General features: G+C 40.3%; 1 protein-coding gene across 2 annotated transcripts in view; it reads left to right on the top strand.

Annotated features, from left to right (window-relative positions):
* The window catches only part of ATAD1 (ATPase family AAA domain containing 1), a 35,845-nt gene that overhangs the window by 1,581 nt on the left and 20,046 nt on the right, over positions 1-14,218 (top strand). For both annotated transcript variants that reach the window (XM_034776363.1, XM_034776364.1), the window contains exons 2-5: positions 5,578-5,751; positions 10,252-10,350; positions 10,813-10,933; positions 13,077-13,277. In XM_034776363.1, the coding sequence (XP_034632254.1) occupies positions 5,590-5,751; positions 10,252-10,350; positions 10,813-10,933; positions 13,077-13,277 (583 nt within the window). In that variant the 5' untranslated portion in view covers positions 5,578-5,589. The remainder of the gene's footprint in view (positions 1-5,577; positions 5,752-10,251; positions 10,351-10,812; positions 10,934-13,076; positions 13,278-14,218) is intronic.

The raw sequence follows: 14,218 nt of genomic DNA, 5'->3' as shown, positions 1-14,218 counted from the left end.
AAAAGTGCAAACTTTCAGAAAGTTCAATGAATAGAAGTTTGTTGGGGACGAAATAGATCTGGCCAAGGAAAAGTAGAGATAAATGGGAGAAGGGAGGGGCAGGCAGTAGAAACAAAAGTGAAACTGTTTGAGCAGCATATTCCAGAAGTCTTGAGGTCTTTCTGAGTGTAGCCTTCATTGATTTGAGATCTACCATACCATTCTCTCACTGGAAGGGAAAACCTGTAATAGCAGCAGGCCTTAAAAGAGACTCAGTTTGGGTCTCATCTCTCTCTGAATTGTGAAGAATATGTTTTAAGGTTATAACAACCAACAAGAATCCACTTTTATGTAGAAATCCATGATTAAATTGAGTCTTCCTGACTACTGATTTAAATCAAATCCACCCTGATGGGAAGAGTCTACATGTTGCTTATGAGAATCCTTTAGCTCACCCAAATACTAAAGAAAGCGGTTGGTGTGAGCTCTTCCTTTTTTTTTTAGGGTTTCCCTCTGAGCTTCTGGCAAATTTACAGCATGGTTTTTGGATTAACCTGCAATAGGGACTAAACCATACATAATTGATGCCATCTGCCCTCAGATAGAAATGAAGTCCAGTACCCCAATAACTATTTGACAGTTAGGCCTACTGTTGTATATATGTTGGGTTACATCTGTTTCCTGTTTATAAATGCCCCCGTTTAACACTATCAAGCTTTCTTGTATAAGGTCAAAATATTCTGGGTTTAGACTTTGGTTGAAGGTGAACTGGTGATCTCGGGCATGTGTAAAATAAGAACAAAAAGTGGTTTGACAGTTTCCAGATGAGGAAAGGTGAGGGGAAAAATAAATTTACCAATTATAAAAACAAATCTCTCTTTTTTTTTTTTTATTTTTTTTTATAAAGTATGCCATAACAGCTGGGAGATAAAAAGCTGAAATTGGCAGGAAAATAGGCCCTAGTTATAAATGTGTGTAAGGAGTCAGATGAAAAATATGTTTTGATTTGACTGAGTTATTAGGATTAAAATTTAGCATGATCTTATGTACTACTGTACTATTTTTGGTGGTGTACAACTTTTTTAGTACTTTTTACTGACAGTCTAAGCAGAATTGGTATAGCTAATTTAACTGTTTAATGCACATATATGCTTTCAAACGGGGCATGTTGAATGAACAGTTCTCCTATGGAGCACGTTTTTAACATGTATTGGCAGAGTTTTCTGTGACCTTAAACCCTTTCCTCATTGACTAAAGTGCGCATGCAAAAAGCAGTGGTTCTTTGCATGGAATGTTAGTTTGTGCTACTGTACCTGCCCTCTAGCGTATATCCTATAGTCTTTATATGCTTTTGACCTTGGGCAGATTATTTGGGGAAAGTCCCATGAGACAGACATACTGGATGTTTTAAAAGTAGAGAAGGCATGCTGTAACCTCTCCTCCAATCTTGTGACCTCCTGATGTCCTTGGTGTGGTCTCTGACTCTTTTCAGACAATATTGCCACAATAAAAACCACAGTGCTATTTATAGCAAATGAAACAACAATCGGAAGGAGAAATGACACTTTTAGTACCTTTTTTACCTTTATGTAAGTAATAAACTATGTGTAACTTAATGAAGACTTCCATTATAAGCGAGCCGGAGGGCCTGTTTAGGGATTGGGATTTAGGCTAGCCAAGAGCTGTATTGAGGTGATTGGTATTACTGTGACAGCTTTTGAAGACTTGATTACCAATGATTTTGGCACTCATACCTGCTAGTTAAAGAGGGAGTGATGGAAAGGAGGGAGGGAGTGATGGAAAGGAGGGAGGGAGAGCTCAGTGGTTTGAGCATTGGCCTGCTAAACCCAGGGTTGTGAGTTCAATCCTTGAGGGACCATTTAGGGATTTGGGGCAAAAATCTGTTTGGGGATTGGTCCTGCTTTGAGCATAAGGTTGGACTAGATGACCTCCTGAGGTCCCTTCCAACCCTGATATTCTATGATTCCAAGAGAAGGTTGTGAAGTACACAGATATTTGAGCCCCCTCATTTAATCCATGGTGTGCACTGGAGCCATTTTAGGAGCAGGAAATGCCTAAAAGGGTTTGAGGTGAGGTGGTTGCCAGTATGCTTTGTTTTGTGGTAGCAGCTCAGAGGCCATAGTTATGGATCAGGTCCCCATTGTATTAGGTATTGTACCAGTACAACAAAAAGATGCTCCCTGATCTAAAGAGTTTATAATTTACCAGGAAAATATAGCAAATGGAAGAGAGGGAAGGTCCCTGAATAAAAGCACTCAGCTATTATCTATGCTTACATCTTGAAAAGAGGAGCATTTGCTCTTGCGCAGATGTCCATGGAAAGTCAAGAATTTTTTTTTATGAAAAGATAAGCAAAGTATGTCTTTGGAGAGCAAGAGAAACCAGAACAGCTGCCCAGTTTTGTATGCTTGTGGAGGGCTTTTGTACAGGCAGGTAGAAGGGTGCAACAACAAACACAATTAAAATAAATTAAAATGCAGCCATTGGTAAGACAAAACTTTCTTAGGGCAGTTAATCAAAGGCTCAACTCTTTCTCAGTGAACGGACAGAAAAATCCACTAAAATACATTGGGCAAAAGGTCTTAAAATATACCTCTACCTCGATATAATGCTGTACTCGGGAGACAAAAAAAATCTTACTGTGTTATAGGTGAAACCGCGTTATATCAAACTTGCTTTGATCCGCCGGAGTGCGCAGTCCCGCCCCCCCGGAGCACTGCTTTACCGCATTATATCCAAATTCGTGTTCTATCGGGTCGTGTTATATCGGGGTAGAGGTGTAGTTTAGAAAAATTAACAAAAAAGCCAGATTTTAGTTTAAGAGCTTTTCTTATAGTGTGGTATTTCACTGCAAGTGATTTAATCACACAGGGGTTGCTAAATAAGCATCTTATTGGAGATTCTTTGGTATTGGGTGAATATTTTTATTCCCTTTGCTTCAACAAACCAGGTTTAACAAAATCATCAAACTGTCTACATGATTCTAATTAGTTAAAGCCTGCCTTTTTAGGAGCTTAATTATCTCATGTGTAAGTATATACTTGGAAATTTAAGAGTAAAATATATTCCTAAAAGTAAAAATGACTTTAAAAGAGTTTAAACAAATTTGTTTTAGTGATCAGTATTAGAACATGTTAGCCAGCTCTAGCGGTCCTCTGGTAGGCACTTAACTGTGGTGCTCTTTTATTCTGGTCTGCTGAATCCATGTATGGCATTCAGGCAGAACAGAATGGCATCACTGTCTTAACATGAGTGCAGGATCTTTGCATGTATGGCTGAATAGCATTAGCCAAGAGAGGAAAAAAATTAAGGATACTTTGGTTCTAAATCAGCCAGTTTGGCCTTGGCTGTCAGCTCAGTTTGGAAGTCAGACATGGAGAAGCAGAAATGGTTCATGTTGCTAAAGGATGTCTTACTTCATCACCCGAGACCACTAGTCTCCAACCTTTTTATGCCCAAGATCACTTTTTGAACTTAAGGGCAACCCAGGATCTACCCGGCCCCTTCCCTGAGGCCCCCCGCTCCCCAAAGGGCACCCCGCCCAATTGCTTATTCTCCCTCACTCTAACCGGGATGTGGCAGGGGTTTGGGAGGGGGTGTGGGCTCTGGACTGGGGACGAGGAGTTCGCAGTGTGGTAGGGTGCTCTGGGCTGAGCCTGGGACAGGGGTTGGTATGCAGGAGGGGGTGAGGGGTGCAAGATCTGGGAGGGTGTTTGGGTGCAGGAGAGGGCTCAGGGCTGGGGCAGGGGGTTGGAGTGAAGGAGGGGGTATGGGGTGCTGGCTCTGGGAGGGGGCTCAGGGCTGGGGGTTGGGGTGCAGGAGGAGGTTTGGAGTACTGGCTCCAGAGGGGTTGGGGTACAGCCTCCTGCTGGGCAGCACTTACCTCTGTCAGCGGCACAGCAAGGCTAAGGGACGCTCCCTGCCTGTCGCGGCCCCATGCCGCTCCCAGAAGGGACCAACGTGCCCCTGTGGCCCCTGGGTGGGGGCGAGGGGCACGTGGCTCTGCGTGCTGCTCCTCTCTGCAGGCACTGCCCCAAAAACTCCCATTGGCTGAGAACAGGGAACTGTGGCCAATGGGAGCTATGGTGGTGGTGCTTGCAGGCAGAGCAGCGCATGGAGACCCCTGGTCCCTTCCCCCAGGCCTCGGGGGCATGCTGGCCGCTTCAAGGAGCGGCGTGGGGCCGCGACAGGCAGGGAGCTCCGCTGCGCCGCAGCGGCCAGAGATCGCGATTGACTGGGAGAGTCCCCAGGATCGACGGGTTGGCGACCACTGCCCTAAAAAGGAAGGCATCAGTGGTTGAATGAAACTGCTCAAAGTTTTCAGACTTGAGATCCTCCTAGTTCAGTAGCACATAGTCCTGGTCTACACCTAAAAATTAGATTGACCAAACTACCTTGCTCAGGGCTGTGAAAAATTTTGCAACCATGTGATGCCATTAAGTTGAGATTTCCTTCACTGGAGAAGCAGTTGGGTCAACAGAAGAATTCTTTCACTGACCTAGCTACCGCCTCTCAGAGGTGGATTACCTGCATGGATGGAAAAAAAACCCTTCTGTTGATGTAGGAAGAGTCCACACTACTCCAGAATAGCTGCAGCACCATAGCTGTGCTGCTGTAATGTAGACATACCCATAGATTGCATCCTTCCACTGACCCCCAGATTCCGAATCTGAATTTTTTACATTTTAGGACCAGGAGAATTTATTATTTCTCCATCTGGTGTCACATCTAGGGAGGCTGCATCGCCTAAAGGAACTTTATCAACGGATAAGGGTTGGCTTCAGAGAAGCCAACAATAGAAAATACTGTAGTTAAGTCTGCTACAAAGCCAGCATTTACAGCCTTCTGGGGAACTCTACAAATCAAGAGTACAGATGTCTTGTAATGGATCCAGACTACAATTCTCTACTTTCTAATACCCAAATGTGGACTACAGGTCTTAAAAATGTGACAGTGAGACACATACAAAAGTAATAGAGGAAGAAATTTGAAATACTGTGTTATATCTTTCTTTAACAGGCAGTTCTTTTCCTTGTCTTTTTGAGTCAACATTTTTGATATTGTTAAATCACAGCAATAAAACAGCAGGCCTGAATAGGAATGGGCTAAACTTGGAACTAAAATGTGGCACGTTCCTATTAGTAAGATATTGTATGGTTGAAAGGAAGGCAAAATTTTTAAGGAACAACTTTTCTGAAGTGAGGACCTTGTTGAATACATTAAAATACAGAAGCAAGGATTCAACTGGTTGTCTTTTGTACTCTAACAGAGGTGAAAATGAAACGAGATGTTGACTAAGCATTTAACCCTTTCCATTCTAATTTTTGTGCTTCTGTTTCCAGTTTGAGGATGATCATAAGTTTACATATTGTCAATCACAAGTGTCCTTTAGTTGTTTAGTTCCAGATTTAACTAATTATTTAGTTTAGCAAGAAGTTGCATATGAGCTTGTGCCACCACTGTAAAAATAGTCTAACTGCTACATAAGTGGATAAATATTTCTAAAATGTTTTTTTAAAAGAAAATAAAGTGCATATTTTTCAAGTCTAAAGCTTTTTTCTTCTGACTTCTGTTTAGTATTAAATCAAAATGGTTCATGCTGAAGCCTTTTCTCGCCCCCTGAGTCGGAATGAAGTTGTTGGTTTAATTTTCCGTTTGACGATATTTGGTGCGGTAACTTATTTTACCATTAAATGGATGGTAGATGCAATTGATCCAACCAGGAAGCAAAAAGTGGAAGCTCAGAAACAGGTAAGATCAAACTTTCAAATTTTTTTTACTTTCTAAGAACACTTTTATACAAACCTCTCTGTATATGCACAGAAGCCAGTTCACCAACTGCTGAAGCACATTTAGGACAGGGATTGAAAGAACCCACTCAGTAGAAACGAGTGGGAACATTTCTCTGGCAGGTATTATGGCCTAAGCTGTCAATCTCTGCGAAATTTAAACTTTAAAGTTTCTAGCTCATATGGTTGTGAAAACCTTCCAAATGTAAAGTGATGCAGTGTTGTCTTCCTCAAGTCTGCAGACAGTTCCAGTACCTTTTATGCTGCTAATAGCTTTGCTTAATTAGCAGCAGGGTGAAATTAATACTCTCAGTCTAATTATATGGAACTGCTACAGCTTTTGGGGAATTGGAGTTAATATAGGCAGTCATAGCAGATGTAGGATCGAGAGGAAGAATAATAAGAGGCCAGTATGCTCCATCAGGAGCTCTTTACCTGAAAAAAATCAAAAAGGAATCCTACCAAAAAATGGAAACATGGACGAATAGCTAAGGAGGGGTACAAAAGAATAGCACCAACATGTAGGAATGAAAATAGAAAGGCTAAAGTACATGAGTTACACCTGTCAAGTGACAGAAGGCAATAAGAAGAGGTTCTTTAAATACATAGGAGCACAAGAAAGGAGGGGGAAAGTGTAAGTCCTCTACTTAGCGGGGAAAAGAAGCGCTAATAACAGATGATATCAAGAAAGCTGAGGTGTTTAATGCTTACTTTGCGTCAATCTTCCCTGAAAAGGTTAATGGTGAGCAGATACTCAACACAAGAAATATTAACAAGGGAGACTGGATGCAAGCCAAAATAGAAAAGACCAGATTAAAGAGTATTTAGATATGGTAGATGTATTCAAGTCAGCAGAGCCTAATGAAATTTATCCTAGGGTACTTAAGGAACTAGCTGAAGCAATCTAGGAGCCCTTAGCAATTATCTGTCAGAACTTCTGGAGGATGAGTGAGGTCCCAGAAGACTGGAGAAGGGCAAACAGAGTACCTATCTTTTAAAAAGGGGAAAAAAGAGGGCCCAGGGAATGACAGACCAGCCTTACTTCGACACCTGGAAAGATACTGGAACAAATTATTAGACAATTAATTCATAAGCACCTGGAAGATAATAGGAATAAAGAATAACTAGCATGGATTTGTCAACAAATCTTGCCAAACCCAACCTAATTTTGTTCCTTGACAGGTTTATTGCCTGGTAGATAGGGAGGAAGCTGTCTCTGATATGTCTTGATTTTCATAAGGCCTTTGACACAGTCCCACATGACATTCGCATAAGCAAAGTATGGAAATGTGGTCCAGATGAAATGATTTCAAGATGGGTGCACAACTAGCTAAAAGAGTAGTTATCAATGGTTTGCTGTCAAACCGGACGGGAGGGCAGCGTGGCGTATCTAGTGGTGTCCTACAGGGATCAGTTCTGGCTCTGGCACTAGTCAATATTTCCATGAGAGTATGCTTATACAATTTGCAGATGACACTAAACTGGGAGTGGTTGCAAGCACTTTGGAGGACAGGATTATAATTCAAAATGACCTTGACAAATTGGAGAATTGTTCTGAAATCAACAAGAAATTCAGTAAAGACAAGTGCAAAGTAGTTCACTTACGAAGGAAAAAATTCAAATGCACAACTCCAAAATGGGGAATAACTGGCTAGCTGGAAGTATGCTGAAAAGGATCGGGGGGTTATAGTGGATCACAGATGGAATCAACATTGTGATGCAGCTGCGAGCTAATCTATTTCTGGGGTGTATTAACAGGAGTGTCGTATATAAGACATGGGAGGTAATTGTCCTGTTCTACTCAGCACTGGTGAGACCTTAGCTGTCGTATTGTCCATTTCTGGGCACCACACTTTAGGAGAGAATCAGGAGGAGAGCAACAAAAATGATAAAAGGTTTAGATCAGGTTTCCTTTGAGGAAAGGTTAAAAACCTGAGCATGTTTAGTCTTGAGAAAAGAAGATGGGGGGAGGGAAGCAGATCTGATAAGTCTTCCAAGTATGTTAAGAGCAGTTATGAAAAGAGGACAGTGATCAATTGTTCATATCCACTGAAAGTAGGATAAGTAGTACTGAGCTTACTCTGCAGCAAGAAGATTTAGGTTAGATATTAGGAAAAACTTTCTAACTACAAGGGTAGCTAAGATCTGGAATAGGCTTCAAGAGAGATTGTGGAATCCCCATGATTGGAGATATTTTTTAAGAACAGGTTGGACAAACACCTGTCAGGGATGGTCTAAGTTTACTTGGTTCTGCCACAGCTCAGAGGGCTGGACTTGAAGACTTCTTGAAGTTCCTTACAGCCCTACATTTCTATGATTCTCTACAGCAGCTAAGGTGCTCTGGACAGGAGGGAAGAGACCGAGACACAAGCCTTCTCAGTAGGTCGAGTGGTTGGAGTTTTAAATTTCGGTCACGTATACTCTGGGACCATGTAGATCATTGTTGCAACCAAGGTCCTGTAGTGGCACCCAGATCTTGTGTAAAGGGGGTCAAATGGGGTGTCTAAGACAAGGTTATGGTTTACTGGTTATAATTATGCTGTCTATATGTATGTATCAATTTTGTAGTTGAAGTTAGGAATATTGGCTCTATACTGTCTGTATTTCAAACTTAGGCTATGCTGCTTGGTGACATCCCAGACAAGCGGGGATTAGCTCTGCCTAGCCTGCTTGATGGCCCATTAAGGACCATCAGCTATACAATGGACCCATTGAGAGAAGGCAGATACGTCTTGTAACTCAGCAAAATATGCAGGGACTGGCCCATGTGACTCCAGACTCCATTTTGCTGTAATTTTCCACGGTAAGAACAAAGGTGTTCTTAAACCTGGAAAAGACTATATAAGGCTGATGCCTCATCTCCATCTTGTCTTCAATCCTGCTTCATACCTCTGGGGGAACTTTGCTACAAGCTGAAGCTTTGGACAAAGGACTGAGGACCCATCCCAGCAGGGGATGTATTCCAGAGACTTGATTTGAACCTGCAGCTTATTCCATCGCTGCTGCAAGCCTGAACCAAGAACTTTGCCATTACTGTAATTGATTCCATTTAACCAATTCTAACTCTCATCTCTATCTTTTCCCTTTTATGAATAAACCTTTAGATTTTAGATTCTAAAGGATTGGCAACAGCGTGATTTGTGGATAAGATCTGATTTGTATATTGACCTGGGTCTGGGGCTTGGTCCTTTGGGATCGGGAGAACCTTTTTCTTTTACTGGGGTATTGGTTTTCATAACCATTTGTCCCCATAACGAGTGGCACTGGTGGTAATACTGGGAAACTGGGGTGTCTAAGGAGATTGCTTGTGAGACTTGCGGTTAGCCAGGGGGTGAGACCGAAGTCCTCTTAGTCTGGCTGGTTTGGTTTGCCTTAGAGGTGGAAAAACCCCCAGCTTTGGGCTGTAACTGCCCTGTTTGAGCAATTTGTCCTGAGTTGGCACTCTCAGTTGGGTTCCACCAGAACCGCATTGTCACAGTCACCTACTAACCAGAGGCTGATAGTCTTCAAGCAGAATCTGTGGATAACACCCTAGTAGCAGTCCCACATCCTCCCCATTCCTGGTACTTCTGGGAAGCAGTGGGGTAACCTGGACCTGGCTATTTCATTCCCTCCCTCCTAAGTCTCTTGCATCTATCTAAAGTTTAATCTTTTGATTAGTAATTGGTATAAATTTTTCAAGCCCTGGTTTAAAATAGGAAGTGGACACTAGCATATCCAACGGAAACTTTGTATTTTACATAGTGCCGTGGTGCAAAGGACATCTAGAAAAATGGAGTATACTTACCCCATCATCTTGGCCAAACTAATTAGAATTAACTCTCTTCAGGGTTCTTTGTTTGATAAGAAGTGGTCAGGACCACTCTCCAGCATCATTTAACAGACTGCATCTTTAATGCAAAGTTCTTAAAAGCACTGCCCCAGCATAGGGCTATAATGCTGGCAGAGGGAGGAGTACCCCCTACTGCAGAGGTTGGCAACCTTTGCCACATGGCCCATCAGGGTAATCCGAACGTGGGCCGCGAGACATTTTGTTTATGTTGACTGTCCGCAGGCACAGCCCCCTGCAGCTCATAGTGTCCATGGTTCCCCATTCCCAGCCAATGGGAGCTGTGGGAAGCGGTAGCCACCACCCATTAATGTGCCTCAGCCCTGTTCTGAAGGACTGAGACAGAGCAGGAATTTTATGCCTTTTCAGTCTTGGATGTTTCTATGTAATTTTTTTGATGTGACATTTGTCAGAAACTGAGATCATGAATTAGCTTCACATAGGCCACTGAGCAGATAGACAGTAATGCCTTATTGTTGCAAAGGACTCAAGCCATGTTCAGTGAATGACTACCTATCTCATTTCTAACTCTTAACTTCCAACGCCCAAAATAGCAACTGTTTAAAGTCTGTTTTTAAACTATTTAACTATTTTCTTTTTATAATGTTAATGGCTTCTGTTCTCTCTTTCTAGGCAGAAAAACTAATGAAGCAGATTGGGGTGAAAAATGTCAAGCTTACTGAATATGAAATGAGCATTGCCGCACATCTAGTAGACCCTCTTAGCATGCATGTAAGACACTATATTCACTGCTCATTTTCCCCCTATTATTCCTATAAGAAGCATGGAACTTTATATATGTATAAAACAGAGTACAACATTTGATACATGGAAGCTCTTAATACTGTCAGTAGTAGTCAAATCTATCCTTCAACTAGGAATTATATTTTCATAAATGTAGAACGTTTGAAATTTTAAAAGCTCATCATTGTCAGAATGTATCCAAGTGGAAAATAATTTTCTACCAGGAAATCTTAACTGCATCATAGAGAGAAACCTGCATTTTTCTCTGCATTTTGTTACATTATGCATAAAAATAATTAAATGTACGTGTTCTTGAATCTGAGATTTCACACTGCCCTTTTTTTGTTTGTTTAATGATTCCTTGGAGGCCATCTAGGAATCAGGGTTATGTTTGCTGGCTGTGGGTATGATACATTAACTTTTTTTCCCAATACTGTTTTTGTACATCAGGTAACCTGGAGTGATATTGCAGGTTTAGATGATGTCATTACAGATCTGAAGGACACAGTCATTTTACCTATCAAGAAGAAACATTTGTTTGAGAATTCCAGACTCTTGCAGCCACCAAAAGGTAAGGAGAAAGCATTCTAGATCAGGAGTTCTCAAACTGGGGGTTGGGACTCCTCAGGGGGTCGCAAGGTTATTACATTGGGGGTTGCGAGCTGTCAACCTCCACCCTAAACCCCACTTTGTCTCCAGCATTTATAATGGTGTTTAAATATATTTAAAAAGTGTTTTTTAATTTATGGAGGGGGTGCCGCACTCAGAGGCTTGCTATGTGAAAGAGGTTACCAATACAAAAGTTTGAAAACCACTGTTCTTGATATAACTTGTCCGTGGTTTCTTTTATTAACAAAAATTGTAATGACTATCTAGGACAAAAAATTTTTTTTTTAACTTTTATGCTTTCAAAATAAAGTTGGGTATTATCAATAATACCCTTGTGTTAAGGAGAAGGGTCAAATCACAACCTAATATTTAAAGTGTAATTCCTCAGAATGGTATTTTTCGATCACTTTAATTATGAGGATTGACGTTATAGAATCATCTCATTGCTTATTGCTTGAGGCTTTTTGTTTCTTTTGTGAGATGGCCATTTATGTTTAGTCTAAGATCTTTGCACTACTTCACAAACGGTCTTCAGTTATTGTATAATGTCGATTTTTATTGAAGTCATATCCATGCATGTTCTACCAATCCAAATACACATTTCCAAGAGACATCCAACTTGTGCATTAATTCTGGATTTCTGGTGGTGGGGTTTTCTTTTTTTTTTTTTATACATTTAGTTGTGTTCTTTTTGCTGAGATCAGATATAGATCTATGGTATATGCTAGGAAATGTTTCCACACTTCGATAAGGATACCAGTGCACTGATAGAAACAAAGGCCTTAAATGTGAAGAGTTACTGCAAGCTAATTTTGCAGGTCCCTTTTGACTCCAGTAATCCAGGCAATAAGAGAATGCAAGTGTGAATATGTAGACCCTTCATCCCTCCTTCTCTGGTGTTTAGTTAGATAAGTTCACTGCCAACTCAACCTAAGAGAGAAAAGGTCAAAAATCTGCTCTTCTTTATAGTGTTGTAAAGTTGAAGTGTGTCCACTGAAGTGCTTAGTCACAATTGCCTTGTACTCATGTACATGAAAGCAAAATTTGGACCTAAGTAGTTAGATAGGAGGACAAGGCTTATTTTCTATCGACCAAGATCTCTTCCATCTTTTCTTTGTATTATGTGAAAGCCTTCTTTATATAATTAATTACTGCGTACATCTATCAATTGTCCCCTTAAAATGTTCAGTTCTATTTTGTTTGGAAATTGATGTTTCAGTTTGATACAAAATTGTCCACTGTTAGGAATTCATCTTGGTTGGAAAATTGGTGTTCTGTCATGTGCTTTAATAAGATGATGAAAGGACTATTTATGTAGACCTTCCAAACAGACCATGCCCCTCAATTTGATTAGTCATTTAAATCATGAAGATGGGAGATGCATCTCTAAAGTAATTATCCTTATGTAGATGTAGACAGCCTCAAAAACATTTAAATTAAGAAAAAACTAACTCACCAGCTTCTGCAGCTGTGTTTATAGAGAACACCCATTTAAGTCTAACTAAATAAGAAAACCTGTCCACTATAGGAAACTCTAATAAATTGTTTGACTAATTTTAGAAAAAAAATTGAGTACTTCTAAATAATATGCATGGAATTTAAAAAAAATGCTTTTAAAATAACTTGTATGGATTTCCGTACCTCATTACAGATTTTTTTCCGTAAGTCTTTTCAGGAAGGTAGTGACTATAAACAAAGCCCTAGCAAATGCCTGAAGTAAGCAAACTGAAATTTTTTTCCCCCCCACTAGCTTGTTTGAATCATAGTAATGTAGAGTGTTACTTATAACTGTAATAGGCACAAAACAAAGCTTCAGATGTTTCTTAAGTTTAAAGTGAGCTATTATATATTAACTCTTCACTAAAAAAACGAAGGTAAAGCTGTCTTGAATAATTTGAAATTATTTCTTTTTTTAATATTAAGACAATAAGATAATTGCAGGACAATTGTGTACATGGAGTTTGGTGGTAGTTACTGAAAAGTACCTGGATGCCAGCCTTAGGGAAATCTAGATAGAATATGAATTCATACATCACTATGTTAGTCACACTGGGGTCTTTCCTTCCTTCCAGTGACCCTAAAACTTTAATATTGTTATTTTTCAGGAGTACTTCTCTATGGCCCTCCAGGTTGTGGTAAAACTCTGATTGCCAAAGCTACAGCAAAGGAAGCAGGTTGTCGATTTATTAATCTCCAGCCTTCAACATTGACTGATAAATGGTATGGGGAGTCTCAGAAACTGGCTGCTGCGGTCTTCTCCCTTGCTATAAAACTCCAACCTTCCATCATTTTTATCGATGAAATAGGTAATGTACATGCCTTTATTCTTAATCATAGAAATGCAACATTAAACTTTAAATGCAAGTTGATGTATCTGATAATATCACTAATTCTCAGAAAACATTTGTATTCTGCATACAGAACAAAATGGTAATAAAACAAGATTTAATAGCGTAAAAAGTATTGAAGAGCATCCCTTGCAAAGTAGCATGTCTCATATTGCAGAAGTCCTCTGATAAGAGTTAAATTTTAAGTAAAGTTATCCCTATACAATGTCTTTCTTAACAAGCCTTTCCTTAAAGGTTTTCCAGCATTAGTAGTTACTGTTTGTGAATTTACACCTGGGGTTAGTTATAGGAGAAATAACACAGTGAACTGAAGTTCCCAGTTTCTGAGAGTCAATTCTGGAAATGTATGTTGATGGGGTACAGCACAACTGTTCTTTCTTTCTCCATGGGGCTAAGTTGGACCTTTTTAGGAAGCTCATGTTTAGAGAGGAAAGGCTTTCCTGAAATACATAGTTATCACTGGAAGGCCTGGGCAGAATAAACTAGCCCTTCCACTGGTAGAATGTTGAGGAAGCTAAGGGTTTGGAATTAGAAGACTGCAAAGAAATGGGTGGTTAGAATTAACAGAACAGTCATATGGTACCCATGAAGAAGACATCTGCCTCATCCCAGACCTTCCTACTTATCAGTTCATCTCTTATAATTACTTTCCTAGCAAATTTGGAAAAAGTTGGTCATAAATGTAAATTAGATTCCTGGATAATCTTCAAACTGCTTCCAATGAAAAAGTGAGGCAACGAAAGACCTAAGCCTGAATCACGGAAGCAGCTGAAGAGGGAAGCACAGCAAAATCTAGCCCAGGATATCATGGCATTGAAAGAATTTCTCAGACAGATAGGATTCAATCTCAAAGGATATTTGTGGCCTCTCTAAAGATGTATGTATGTCAAATCCCAAAT

Source organism: Trachemys scripta, chromosome 7, assembly GCF_013100865.1.
Source record: "Trachemys scripta elegans isolate TJP31775 chromosome 7, CAS_Tse_1.0, whole genome shotgun sequence".
In the NCBI taxonomy this organism is placed as follows: domain Eukaryota; kingdom Metazoa; phylum Chordata; order Testudines; family Emydidae; genus Trachemys; species Trachemys scripta.
The sequence above is the reverse complement of the archived record's forward strand: the minus strand, read 5'-3'. Positions and strand labels throughout refer to the sequence as shown.